Source organism: Eimeria tenella, genomic scaffold (genome assembly GCF_000499545.2).
Source record: "Eimeria tenella Houghton genomic scaffold, Eth_scaff40, whole genome shotgun sequence".
Taxonomy (NCBI): Eukaryota; Apicomplexa; class Conoidasida; order Eucoccidiorida; family Eimeriidae; genus Eimeria; species Eimeria tenella.
Genome location: NW_013543335.1, coordinates 98,700 through 112,408, shown reverse-complemented (window position 1 = coordinate 112,408; position 13,709 = coordinate 98,700). Strand labels below are relative to the sequence as shown.

General features: G+C 49.8%; 3 protein-coding genes across 3 annotated transcripts; 1 reads left to right on the top strand and 2 right to left on the bottom strand.

Annotated features, from left to right (window-relative positions):
• Nucleotides 1-995: 995 nt before the first annotated feature.
• ETH_00007150 (uncharacterized protein) lies at nucleotides 996-3,535 on the bottom strand (the record flags this gene model as incomplete). The annotated part of the gene is made up of 5 exons (XM_013376798.1): nucleotides 996-1,174; nucleotides 1,392-1,481; nucleotides 1,932-2,069; nucleotides 2,337-2,481; nucleotides 2,750-3,535. The coding sequence occupies 5 exons, from the start codon at nucleotides 3,533-3,535 to the stop codon at nucleotides 996-998; spliced, it is 1,338 nt and encodes a 445-aa protein (XP_013232252.1).
• Nucleotides 3,536-4,505: 970 nt separating this feature from the next.
• On the top strand, nucleotides 4,506-5,372 carry ETH_00007145 (uncharacterized protein; the record flags this gene model as incomplete). The annotated part of the gene is made up of 1 exon (XM_013376797.1): nucleotides 4,506-5,372. One exon carries the CDS (start codon nucleotides 4,506-4,508, stop codon nucleotides 5,370-5,372), a length of 867 nt encoding a protein of 288 aa, XP_013232251.1.
• Nucleotides 5,373-10,455: 5,083 nt separating this feature from the next.
• On the bottom strand, nucleotides 10,456-13,632 carry ETH_00007140 (integral membrane protein, putative; the record flags this gene model as incomplete). The annotated part of the gene is made up of 6 exons (XM_013376796.1): nucleotides 10,456-10,932; nucleotides 11,216-11,358; nucleotides 11,757-11,836; nucleotides 12,183-12,397; nucleotides 12,606-13,357; nucleotides 13,548-13,632. 6 exons carry the CDS (start codon nucleotides 13,630-13,632, stop codon nucleotides 10,456-10,458), a joined length of 1,752 nt encoding a protein of 583 aa, XP_013232250.1.
• Nucleotides 13,633-13,709: the final 77 nt, after the last annotated feature.

The following is a 13,709-nucleotide window of genomic DNA, read 5'->3' as shown; positions in this document are numbered from 1 at the left end:
TCAATAAGCGGGGCCAGCCGGTGTGGCCTTTTAGCTAGCTAGCTAGCCACAGTGACTGTGGGCTCTGGATTTGGGTAAGCCCGTGCCCCACAGGGTTCAGGTTTCTGAGACCAGGCTGTGACGCGCATCTGTCTGATAGATTTGAAGGAGAGCTGATGGAATTTTATCGGGGTCAAATAAATGCTGCATTCCCTCCGGTGTCTGTACACCTGCCAACTGGAAGTGATACCCTCCCTGCGCAGTCAACAAGTACGTTGTACCTACATGCCTGTCCATCAACATGTGTGTGAATTCAAAAGGTACAAATACAAATGCACGAATAAGTGAACCAGCAGAAAGATGAGCGTATGTATGTGTATATGCATGTACCGAGACATCTGTGAATTCGTGATTTCACGTTCACGTGCACAGGTGCATGTATGCACTGTAATTAGATTATATGCACTATACATGCATTACGCGCTTGTACATACTGAGGCAAGTACGCAAATGCAACGCACATACACTGTGCGTCGCACGTGCGTGCTTCATTCATACACTGCGTACGATGCAAGAGGATTGCACAGTGCGGATAACTATATGCAAGCGTCACACCGACACATATACCCAAAAATATGTATGTCTACATGTTTGCATGTGCACTTCGTTGCTCGCGCTTTTTGTGTACATATATGTATTGTATTGGGCAGGAACCGGGAGATGAGCAGAAGGGCATATTTACGCCGGTGCCGCGAATAGAAAAGCCACAAAAGCGCGAGCAACGAAGTGCACATGCAGACCGACTAAAACCGGAAAATCGGGCAGAAGAAAACAGAGAAACACAAATAAATGAAGAAGACGTACAGCGGGAAAGAGAAGGAGTGGCCTCCCAGAGGCTCAAACGCTCACAGCGACAGACGTAGCTACAGAGCAGGAAAGAGATGAAGCAACATGCAGGTACGAAGCAGAGGTGCCGCTGACAAAGAGCCGCGGGACCCCACAAGCGCCACACACTGTCAGCGCTGGGGAATGAGGCGGAGCCAAGGAGAGGCAGTGAGGCTTACAACGTAATAAATGAACATGTATTTGCTTCGCTTCTTCTCTTCGCACCCTGTGGGGTAAATACCCCCTGTGGAGTCGTCCATCACAACAATTCCCACGTCAAGAGCATCTTCCAGTGCGCAGATGTCTGCAGCTGAACACCACATGAAGTCACAAAATGCTGAATGTCAATTTGCTGTTTTCAAGTGCACTCAAGGCACTTGAATGCAAACGAAAAGCGGTGCGAAAACCAATGAAAAACCAGCAAAGGGGCGAAAATAAGAGGAAGAACTTGCCCACAGGCAGACGCACTGCAGCGAAACGGACAGAAAAGGCAAAAGCAGGTAGAAACAAATAAAGGCGAGGCTCACATGTTCCCCAGTGGTTGTTCCCGGGCAGCCGCAGCTCATAGTGGAGCGCCTTGGCCTTCCCAAGGGGCGTTGACACGTCGAAGCAATCCCCTGAAAGCGAAGAGCAAAATCGCAGGGAAACGAAGATCAAAGAGTCCAGCCGCAGACGATCCCAATATTGGCTCTGCACTATAACCGAAGAAAGATGCAGAAACGCGTGGGAAAAACACGAGTTACGGAAAGGAACAGCCACCCTAAATCAACAACAAACAATCTGGTAAACAACCAGCTACACACTCATCCCTAAGACCTCGAAATCTCACCCAGCAAACCCCCACCTCCCCTTGCCATCCCAGCCACCATAAAACCCCCTTTTCACCCATTTCACTCCACCCGGCAGCCCCCTACATGTCGCACCAACCCCACCCAATAACCACCTACCGACCCCACCAACCCCGCCCAAGAATCACCTGCCACCCCCACCCAATAACCACCTCCCCGCCCCAGCCCCCAGCGGCCACACTTTGACGCAGCAGAAATTGAGCAACGAAGAAATCTCACCTTGAGCCGTCACGTAGATATCTTTGTTGTGTAAAATCGACATGGGCGACCAGCTCTCTTCCCAGTCCCCGCCCTCTTCTATGGAGGCCAACACTGCCAGGCGCTCCATGAACTTTTCCTCCTCGCCCTCAGCAAACGCTGCACACCAGATTAAACGAAATATATATTCTGACCAATTCATTCCTTATGTGCAGCATCTACATGCACAATGTGTCTTAAGACTTGCAGATCCCGGTAGACAAAAAGAACATGCAGAAGAAACTGAATCAAAGTACTTGGCTTGGGGAGCGGACGAAAAAAAGCCATGAAAACGTTGAAACGGCTGAGTCGGGCACAAAATAAAAGAAAAGACGAAGAGGCAGCAAACCAGAAGAATGACAAGCAGCAAGCCTCCTTTAGAAGTACCTGCATTAGGGTCACATCCATCAATCCCTGCTGCTTTGTTTGCTGCTGCTCGTCTCAGCTCCTGAACGCCGTAGCTTCTGCCTCCGCTGCCGCTCAGCCCCAAAGCCACAGACAAAAACAAACAGTCCCCACCACCACCAGCATCCTGCAGCAGCAGCAGCAGCGAACGCAGCACCAGCAGCAACTGAGGCACGGAGAGCAGCAACACAAGCGGCAGCAATGGCAGCAGGAACGCATCGAAAAAAACCCCGTATTGTCAAAGCCCAGCAGACACAAACAAACAAAATAAACAAAAGGAGCATGGCATCCAGAATAAGCACGAACGGCAAGCAAACAGCAAACAAAAACGCAGAGCACAGCAAAAAAAAGTTCAACAATGAATCCCCCCAAACCTAGCTGTCTGTACAGCTCACGGCTCTCTTCATGGCAAGATTATATTTCTTGAGTCTTGCGCTCCACTTGGGGCCCAGAGGGATCCACTGTTTCCGCTGGCTGTAATTCATTATAGACTTAAGAGAGCAAGCAGCGTATACTCCACCCCTGTACATACACCCCAAGCCCGACCGTGCTGCATCCAAGCCATAAGAAGCGGCGCCATATATTAAACTCGGAAACGAGATGCTGCTGGGCAGCTGCTGCAGCGGGGGCTGCTGCTTCTGTTGTAGGCTCAGCAGCCGCTGCTGCTGCCCCTGCTGCTGCTGCTGCTGATGCGGCTGGGGGCGGCTGGCTGCACATTTGCTGATCCACTTAGCCTGTGCAGCCGCAACGCAGCCTTTGTTTTTAGTGGGGCAGCGAGCTGCTTCTACAGCTGCGCCCAAGGCCTGCAGCAAACATTCCCTTCGCCTTGACATAAGGTCAGCTGCTGCTGCATGCATATCTGCTGCTGCAGCTGCTGAGGCTGACGACGATCCGTCCGCGTTCAGACTCAAAGTACCTGTTGCCATCGCAGCAAGAGCAGCAGCAGCAGCTGCTGCTGCTGCTGCATTTGTTGCTGCTCGTGGCATGCTGTTGCTGTTGTCTTTGCCGTGACTAAAAATCGCCTCATCGACGGCAGAGCGGCCACTCAAGGGATCAGGGAAAACAGATGCAGCAGGGGTTGCTGCTGCAGCAGCAGCTGCTGCTGCAGCTGCGGCTGCTGAACGGGACACAGAGACAGCAGCGGCACAACGGAAGGCTCCTGGAGCAACGAGGCATGCCATAAGCCAGCAGCCTGCAGCAACGAAGCAGCGACGTGAGTTCTGCATTTTATATCGCCGTAGCAGCTGCTGCTGCTGCCGTTGCTGCTGTTGCCGTCGGTCTTGCCGCCGCTGAGAGTCTTTCCTGATCCACTGCACCCTCGTCAGTTCCTGGTGCTTCTCCGTTTTACAGGATAAAGCAGGTGTTTGGGTATCTGAGGGCCCATGCTGCCGCCGCTGTCATTCTCGCTGCTGCTGCTGATGGTCGCCGCTGGGGACTGCGGCCAGCTGTGGGCCTTATCTACAAAGTGGGAAATCTCCGCTGTTTCAAGGGACCATAATTCGGCGCAGTAGAAACAAGCAAACGTGCTGCTCTGTTGCTGCTGCTCTGCTACTGCTGCTGCGCTGCTGCTGCACGAGAGTCGGTAGAGATGCACAGGAGCCTGGGTGGCGCCTACGGGTATAAAAAGCAAAACCTGGTGACTAAACAGAAAACTATTCAAAGGGATAAACTACGGGTAATAATTATGGCGGCAAGACCAGCGGCTACAGCAGGTCTTGTACCATGGATCGAGCAGCATCTCGCATGCAGCAGCACTAGTTGCCGCAGCTGCCTCCATTTCGTCACAGTTACATCCCCCTTGTGAACATGAAATAAACATGAAATCTAAAAGGTTTTGTTTTTTTTAACCTTTTCATTCCCAAAAATCCCAATAGCCCGCACCTAATGCACGTTCCACCGAAGCCTCATCGGACGGCAGCAGCTGCAAGGGAAAAGGGAAAAATTAAACACCACCAATGGCTTTAGGAGAAGCAACAGCAGTAACATAAGCATAAGCTAATAGTGGCATCTGATCTTTAACACGAAGGGCAGGTTCGTTTGAATAGCCCGACCGCGGGCCAGGCGGCTAGAGCAACACCAGCTTTTACTGCGGCTACTACAACAGTAGCTTGTTGAAATCTGCAACTGAAGTGTACATACACCTCAATCCAGATGTTTCGTGTAGCTGCGTGGGCAGCTGGTCGCCACAAGCTCTTCTGCAGCCACACGCGCCCGTTGAAGAAGGCATTGGCACCGTATTCATGCCGCTCATATTCCGGTCGTTACCCGGCTGCTGTGCTTTCTAGCACAGCAGCAGAAGCTCCAGCATTAAGAGGCCAGGAAGCATCAGCTTTACACTGCTACAGCCCCAGAGCCAGCAGCAGCAGCGGCAGCAGCAACAGCAGCAGTGGCAACACGGGCACGAGCAACAGGGGCAGTGATAGCCGTGTAAGGTACGACGTAAATAGAAGCGTAACTATTAGGGTGAACAGTAGCAGAAGCAGCAGCAGCAGCAGCAGCTTTCGCATGGAGGAGGAATCTTTTGGTCCTTTTGCTCCTCGTTTTTTCTCCTGCACGGTCAGCAAAAACTGCAATCACTTCGCCACCAGCAGATCATACGTTGCCCAAAGCAGCAACGGCAGCAGCAGCTACTGCAGCGACAGTGGGAAAAGCACCGGCAACGACAGCAGCAGTAGCAGCCGCTCCAGCAACAGCAACAAGGGCAGCAGCTGGAGAAGCAGGCAAAGCAGCGATCGCGACACCAGCGACGACAACAACTGCAGTGAAGAGCAAAGCAGCAGCTCCGACAGCAGCACGAGCAGCAGTATTAGCAGCAATATGAGTCGAGTGATGAGCGAAGAAATATTTTTGGGGGCAAAGATTAGGCAGCAAAATCTGTGCAAGCGAGTCCCATTTAGGGTTCACCGTACAGGTGAGCAACAGCAACAGCAGCATCACGAGGAGCACCAGAGGCAGCCGCTGCTGCAGAAGCAGCAGCTGCTGCTGTCGCTGCAAGAGGAGTATTTTCACAAATTGTAGGATCCGCTGCTACAACAGCAGCAGTAGGCAAGGAGCTCCATATGGCTGTGTACTTGCGTATTTGCAGCCTCAGGAAACCTGCCTTTGTCTTTAGTTTGGTCCTGTAAAAGGAACACCGTCAAAACTGCAGTGCGAAAGATAAGCGGTGACAGAGAAGTACGCGGAGTGTACAGACAGGCGAACCTGGAAAAAGCCAATAAGCAGGCAAACGAATAAATACATGAATAAATAAATAGTAATAACAGATTCACAAGTACGGCCACGAATCGCCAAGTTTCCTCTCATCACTGTGCTCTGTGAAGGAGTCATGTATTGGGTAGGGAACTTGAATGATTATATTTGTTTGTTCTCTTTTCTTGCTGTAGATTTTCAAGAGGGAGGTCAGCTTTCTATGTGGTTGTCCTGTTTGGGAGGGAGAGAATTGCATTTATGTTCCGGGCAACAAAAAGGCTATTGTCAAACGAGTGCGCCAACGCCCAAAGCTCCTGTAACAGCCCGGCAGCAAAGGCAGCAATAGGAGCAGCGGCTGCAGGAGCAGCAGCAGGAACAGTAACATGAGCCTCAGCAGTAGCGTCTTTAGCAGCCAGAGCAGCAACCGTTGCTACTGTGGAGTTTTAACTATGATTTCCGATATCAGGAGGGTCACCAGTCTGCCCCACGCTACTGTTGCCGCTGCGCTTGCTGTTGCTGCTGATGCTTCTCGCAATGCTGCTGCTGCTGCTGCTGGGTGTTTGTTCGTCTGCAGTGGCTGGAAGAGCTTGGATTCTAGGACAGCAGAGGAGTTGTGCAGCGCCGCGCAGCTACGAAGCCCTGGTTAGGATGTTCGACATATTTAGCTGCAGCTAGCCACAAGTGTAGGTCGCCACCTAGGCAGGCAGTTGACTGGCCGTTCCCACCTACCGCTAGCCGTTGTCTCTCAGTAGATAGAATGACGGCTGTGTTTTTTTTCAGCGGTTTAAGCCGTACCAACCGTTCTCCTTGTATATATATCCTTTTCTTCTTCTTGTGTATTCGTGCATTTTTCGCCCAAGTCTTTGTTAGTTCAATTACCCATAAAGTGGAAAATATTCGATCTAGTTCATTAGCCTAACAATGCGGCGGCGAGGAACAATAAGCTACTTTCGTCCGGTTTCCCCTTCTGTCATGCCAGCTAGGCGCTGCAGCTTGTTACATCGAGCATAGGCAGTGGTGCACGTATGCATACATATACAATATATATATAAATATATATATGTACGCATACGTGCACCACATATATATATATATATGCTAATTTCGCATGTGTATTTCGGAATTTACATGTACCTCCATGGTTGTCTGCATGGTAATATGCGCACCTGCATATGTGCATATATAACGGTGTACGTGTGTACGCATGTATAATGCATTAAAGTCCGCACGAACAGCAGCACGAATATTTGAGAATTCAATACTTTAGCAGTTGAACTACATTGTCAGAAACATGGCATGCAAGCATCCATAGGAACATATGCAGCATTTCACAGACAGGTATATAGGCTTACAGTTCAGCACGCTGTTGCCTAGACGCGCCTTACCTAGTTGCATTGCCTACTTGTCGTGGCTAGCCTTAGCAGGTGTGAGTGAGTACATTAAGCCCGTGAAGATGGTTCCTCGCTGCAGCAGAGTCACGTCCTCGTCCGCTGCCATTGACCTCTGGCGGGGAGCGGTTCATCCACTTGAATCGAAAATTCATTTCATGTCAGCCTTTGGGCTGTTGAAGACAGCTGTAGCAGAAATGTATGAGCTGATAGGTCAAATCACAATTGGTCGGCGTTGGGCTGTACAGCAAGCAGCTTTGGGCTGATTGAAATCTATTTGCCTACAGAAAATGCTACTGCTGGCAATGGCGATGAATAGTGGCATTAGGACCTAACGGTGGGGCTTAAAATGGAGATATAGAGAGAATATCAGGGAGGAGGGTAATACTGTCAGTCGCTCTTCCCCCACCTCGAGTAGTTCAGTGATGCTCGAACAGCTACATTGCTGATGGCAGATTCCACGCTTTTGGAGCACTTCGTTAGGCGTTTCTAATAGGTTCAGTGAGGAAGTCTTGTGGAAGTTCTCTTCACGTTGGTTTTTCATTAGTGAGGGCACTGAAATGCAATGGTCTAAACGACATGGACCGAAATCAGCTCTTGGCATACTGCAAGGGAGCTGCAAAGAGCAAATAGCAAAAGCGGTATTCGAAACCACACTATCTGGTCTGTAAGAGTAACTAGAGCGTGCTTCAGTGCCTTCACTCTCGCCCTGGTCATCGTGACTGAATGGAAGGGAGCAACTATGAAGAGGCTCCTGCTTCCGTGGTTCATTCCCGCTCCGCATTTAAAAGAACAAAAAACGCAGCAATTGTGTACTTTTACATTGCACTTTTGGTTCAGGATTTCTATGTCGTGCAAACTCTATATTCATCCTCCCACGCGGCTTGAGTAGGCGGATTACACATGCGCGGGCCAAATACCGTGGAAGAGGTGAGCGTTCAATTAGAAAATTGGGATACATATCGCAAAAACTAAATAGAGAAAGTAGGACGAGCATGTGTTCATGAGGAGAGGAGGAAGCTGCTGCCACAGCCCCATTAGCTGAAATGATACTACTCAGCGACCTTTACTTGTCATTGGATTTTTGTGCATATTTCCCCTTTTGGAATTTTATAGCACTACAAGAACAGCACTTGGAACTTCTTTGTTGCGGCGAATATGTCTCGCGCTGTGTATGCCAAGATCTGGTCCTCCACGGCTCAATTCCAACAGCGGCGGCACTACGCCTGGTACCAAGTAGGGTACGTTTCTGGTCTTTTATCAGAGTATTACGCTTTAGAGTGTTGCGAACTTGGCATATGACGTTGGGGTCGATTCGTAGTTCCAGCATGAGACCTGGATAGCTGCGAACGAAGCCCACAACTGCTTACACTGCAGAGGCTCTACACGCTCGTGATTTACTTGCCTTTGCCCATAACTCACTAATTCTTGGCCGTTGTAAATGAGCTGTATGTCCAGTCAGAGCTGCATATGCTATATTACGGTCATAATCTATAAACACTCGGGCGGAGTTGAAAGTAACTGGAACTTCGCAGGGGAGGTGGAACGACGGGCTAGGAGAACAGAACGCCACAGATTAGCCTTTCGAAATTCTTATGACATTTTGAGATGCATTCATTTGTAGGAAAAGCGCTAGTAGAGCGTTTTAAAAGCCGTTTATCTCATGGTGTTTCGTGCCGTGTGTTTGTTCTTGTCCACGCTTCTACAGGTCGCGTCTTGGATTGTGGGCAATGCCAGCGGCTGCGTGGTTCTCGTGGCTGCTCTTTCCAGCTCTGCCTGAAGAATACAGAAGTGCAGTTACCTTTGGAATATGGAGGAAACCAGATGTGGGCACCCAGACGAAGGATTTCTAGGGAGGCAATGGATCAACAGCTAGCGTTCTAACTTGGTCTTTTTTTCTTCATACGCCTTTCTTCCTTCATGCGCACAGCAATAGAAGCACTGCCACGTCCATTTTTTCCCGCAGTCTTCGTCTCAACCATAACAACCCAGGCGGCGGCAGCAGTAGCTATTGCTGCTGTTGCCGTAGCAGCCGTGGAAGGAGACCCAATAGCAGGGGCGCGTCGCCTTGGCAGAAGTGGCAGCAGCAACTTTGTTAGTCTTTGAAAGGATGTATTTGTAGAGAAAAGTGGTGAAGGGCTCCGCGCCAGCAAACAAGGGGCGAAGGATCAACATAAAATGAAACTGTTGGCCACAGGTCTTCTCCTCCCTGTGCAGTGCAATCTCTCCGTCTTCTTTCTCATTATCTGCTTCGCTTTTTCTAATGCTTTTCGTCCGAACCGTTTCTGACTTCTGGGGAATGAGTGAGAGACGAAGAGAACAGCCCTGGGGCTACTGCTGTTTACGGTTCCCTCTATGCGAACGCATAAGAATTTTAAATGCGCAACAATTTTGTCGGCATTATGTGTACAATGTATATTTTCGTACATAGCCGTGTATATGGGTGTGAGCATAGTCGATATAAACGCATGCCGAAATACTCGTATTTGTGCGGATGTCCCAGATGTGCATCGAAGTGGGTGACGGTGCTTTTACCCACATTGCTCTTTCGTGCACATGGTATTGTTACGTTGCAGCCAAAGTCTAGAGAACAAATCAGACGATGCTGTCGAGTTAGTCTGCGCCAGACTTGTCTCTCATTGGGACGTGTATGCCCAAGTAGAAATATTTGCAAAGGAGTGCAATCACGTTCTGCTGAGTGTATGTGTGCATATGTAGATAGATGCAACACACATACGTCAGCATGGGCCGTGATGCTAGTATGAAACTCCTGCTGGCTGTAGTTATTTGCAGTGGGAAACACAAAACCACAAGAAGTTCTGGCTCCATGCAAATAATTAAAGCCAGCTGTTAACCTCATACATGCATGCACTCAGACGCAAGCAGCCTGCAAAGGCTTGCATTCCCAAAGCTTCGGAAGCACAGATATGCCTCGGAGGACATCATAGAGCCCTACGACCAATCAGAGATCCGGGCAGAGTAAAGGCATTACCACCTCTCCTGTGGTGTGCGGCACGGGAACCATATGGAAAAGAGGTGCTGCACTATAAACGATGAGCAGGCCTTAGTGCCCCTCCGCAACCTTAAACACAGAATTGTACACGTGTTTTTGTGCGGGAAGTCCTTCAACGTCAGGAGCACAAACTGATCCTTTTTCGTATTGGGATACGCATGCAAAAAAAATCGCGACTTGAGTCTCGCGTCGTTTGCTATAGGGGTAGCTCCAATAGCTCACGTGAGCATAGAAGCTACAAACAAGTTGCATCTACTCTAAGGCGAGACCGCACGATGTACAGTGCAGTACATATACGCGGTCTTGTCAGCAAAGCCGGGAATCAGCCCACAACACACTTCTGTGCCTTGGGCTTCGCTAGGTTAACGCCTTGCGACCATCGTAGCTGGCTCCATTCACACACACTGAGCGCCCGTCACGGTAAGTCTCTTATCTTTGAAAACTCAATTCCATGACTAATATGGCAGCAGTGTGGAGCGTCTTCGCCCGCTGAAACCCACAGACAGCGCGCTTACCAGCGCGGCTGGGGGGACACGGCGCACTCACCTGACCCCCCACTTTCGAAAATTTCCTCAGACGGGGAACGACAGCCAGACAACATTCCCCCAACACTGCCAAGGGCAGCAAATGAGTCATGGGAGCTAACAGGACTGTAGCGTTCCTCTGGGCCGCCGTCCACAACCTGGACCGTTCCTCTACGGGTGAGACCGCTGCCGATGTTGGCTCGCCATACGCTACCAGCTTCCATATCTGAGTTGTTGGCTGAAGTCTCAGCAGCACCACCATCTGAGTCAGCAGTGGTCGAAGCGCCGTCGTCGGTTTTTTGCGGAAGACGTCGGGGAACATGCTTGGAAGGCAAGAGCAGGGAGGGTCCCTCTACCTTTGCAGGGATCATCCAAATAAGACACAGCGGCAATAGGTTTGATAACGCGCAGATAACTGTAAGGGCCGACAAACCCTTAAAATTCGTTGAGGATATTCCCAAGGCCTGAAGCAAACAGAGGCGCCGACAAAGTAACACGCATTACCTGACTCAACAAGAATCAACGCGAAAAGACGAAACAGTTATGATAAGTATCCGCAGGTGCGTTCGAAGCCACCGAGAGAGTGAGAAGAGAACGGGCAAAACCTATCTTGACAATAATCCTGATGGAATCTATCAATAGTCTGATTCTACGTCTATTCCGAAACTGCGCAAGATAGAAGGTGTAAACACAGAAGAGAGAAAAAAACAATAGGACGGGATACTTCACTATTACGGGTTCCCGTACCGCTGTCAATCCAGCTGAGACAAGAGATCCCAATCCAAGGCCCAAATTGTACGCAGACAAGAGGACAGAGTATATCGTAGACTCAAGTCCCGGCGGGCAAAGCCGCGCTGCCAAAACCAGAATTGGCATCGCTTGAAACTCTCCTGCGGAAAACAGAGCACATACGCGCACAGACTATGAAACGAGAAACTCACCTACTGGTTACTCAGCTGCATGGACAAAAGCCCTTGACCAAACGAAAGCGACAAAGGCTACTGCTGGCACGCAACCGCAGAAAGTGTCTCCCTAATCCATGGCCATTACTTTACTAAAAAGACATTTTGCCTTTTTTAGCCTATCCTATTGAGTCAAATACGACAAGGGCACATGCAAAGGCAAGCGAACACGCGAGTATTAGTGAAAACGCTACGGGTGGTAGTGAGTCTTTAAATTGAACACGTAAGACACGCACACTGTTGACAGACTGAAGCAGTAAAGCGTACCAAGCTGCTCACATCCGAAGCACTAACCATCTATACCATCTACTGAACTACTGTCTTACCAGCAAACTCCATCAATACTGTGTCCGTGACGACGAAAACAGAATCTGGGATGCCCATGGAGACATTCCATCTCTCAATTCTGAGCAGTCAAATACATCAAAGTTGTTCATGCAATCATTGTTACCAGTTGGTAGCCTGACACGAAAGTCGACTAATTGAGCAGAAGACGAATTCACCGGAAAGAAAGTTGCAAAATGTAACTAAGATGGGCCCAATCCAGCCTATCCCCTAGTGGTTCCTGGGTGCAAGCACGATTCAGCTGAGTGTGGAGAGATGCATCTGTGTTGTGGCGTCCATGTGGAACTACGTATTTATAAATATATGCATACGCATATACTGAACTTGATGTTTTTCATGCATTCCATGCAATAGATAGTGCATATATCTGTGCCCCAGTGAGCGCACTTGTGTGGATGCTGACTTACACAACTACGGGGAGAAGGCAAAAAGGCGTGATCGCAACTGTAGAAACCAGCAAAAGCTTCCGAATAGAAGTTGTGCTACAGAAATACATATACACGAGAATGCCGATTAGCGAAGCAATACTCTGGAACAATGCCATTCGTCCGAGTAGTTCAGGGCCGAAGTGCAGCTCATTTGTCATGAAGTAAAACATGATGGAGCCAGCCGACGGTGTTGCCTGCGAAGCAGCAATAGTCAAGACGCATTCTCAACAGCAATTGCACTAAAGCATTCTGGTTCAAAGACAACACCCCGAAAGAACAGTCAGGGGAAGTCTACCCAGCGTGAGTGCATTCGAGTGTGTTCCACGCTCTGCACTATCAAACCCGTGGGAACTACGTCTTGCTGATCCCTGCCAAGTCACACTGCTGTTGCTGATTTCTCACCATCATTATAAAGATAAAAAGTGTCGAGTTCAGAAGCGTAGGCTGCTTGAGCACCCTCGCCAGTTCCTTAAATTGCTCTTTGACAGGCAGCACCTTCGCCTGCGGCTCTTCTAGCCAGAAGTTTGCCATCACAACGGCAGCTGGAAGCGCCGCAGCAATTACAAAGACGTACTGTTTGGCCATGATGGCCAGTAGTACACCAGACAAGTACGATACTGTGGCAAAGCTGATCTTGCGGAAAGCGAAGAACATAGAAACGGTGCGAGCAGTAGCCTCTTCACTGGCGTCTCGGCGGCCGGCCTCAACGACGAGCGCCTCCCCAATGACATTGCAAACAGCAGAGCCCCAGAAGTAAAGCAGCAGCAGGGAAGTCGTTGCTGCTAAGGATCTGTATCCCCCCAATCCAATCCCAAGGGTCGCTACAATGCACATAGATGCTCCTATAAAGATGTAAGATTTCCGTCTGTAGCCAAACAGCGGAAAGTTGTCAGCCATGACTGCCCAGAGAGGCTTTACTGTCCACGGCAGCCGCAGGGCCCCCAACACCACTGCCAGCAGTGCTGGGTCTATTTTGAAATCGTCTTTGAAGAGATACAAAATGGCCAAATTGCATAGTACCTCCACCCCCTGCAGCATTGCAATCAGTGAACTAACAACGCGTGTTGCAAACGGGACAGGCTTCAGCGCAGGGCTCGCTGCCTTCTCTATGAGAGACTCGTCCTCTCCCGCCACAGCGTCCCACTCCCCCGACCCTGAATAAGCCGCAGCAAGCCTTAAGAGCAATCTCTGAAATCTCTATTGACTATTATGGAGCCTGATAATCCAAGTCGTGGCAGCCCGTGGTGGCCCGTGTACTTGGCAGCTAACTTAGCCACAACTCCAGACTGTATGGTTCCGTGTGATGATAAATTGGTGCAGATTTCCAGCGTTAAAACTACTCACCCAGTCTATGTGGCTTCTTGTGTGCCCCAATGTTGATATCCTCCGTGTCAACGAAGGGCATATTCAGCCCTGGCGCCTTCTCCATCTTCACGAGTCTTCAGCAGCTTCTACGGACCCTCAGTGCAAAGCGGTGGCTGCTGCAAAAGAACGGCAAACCAATTC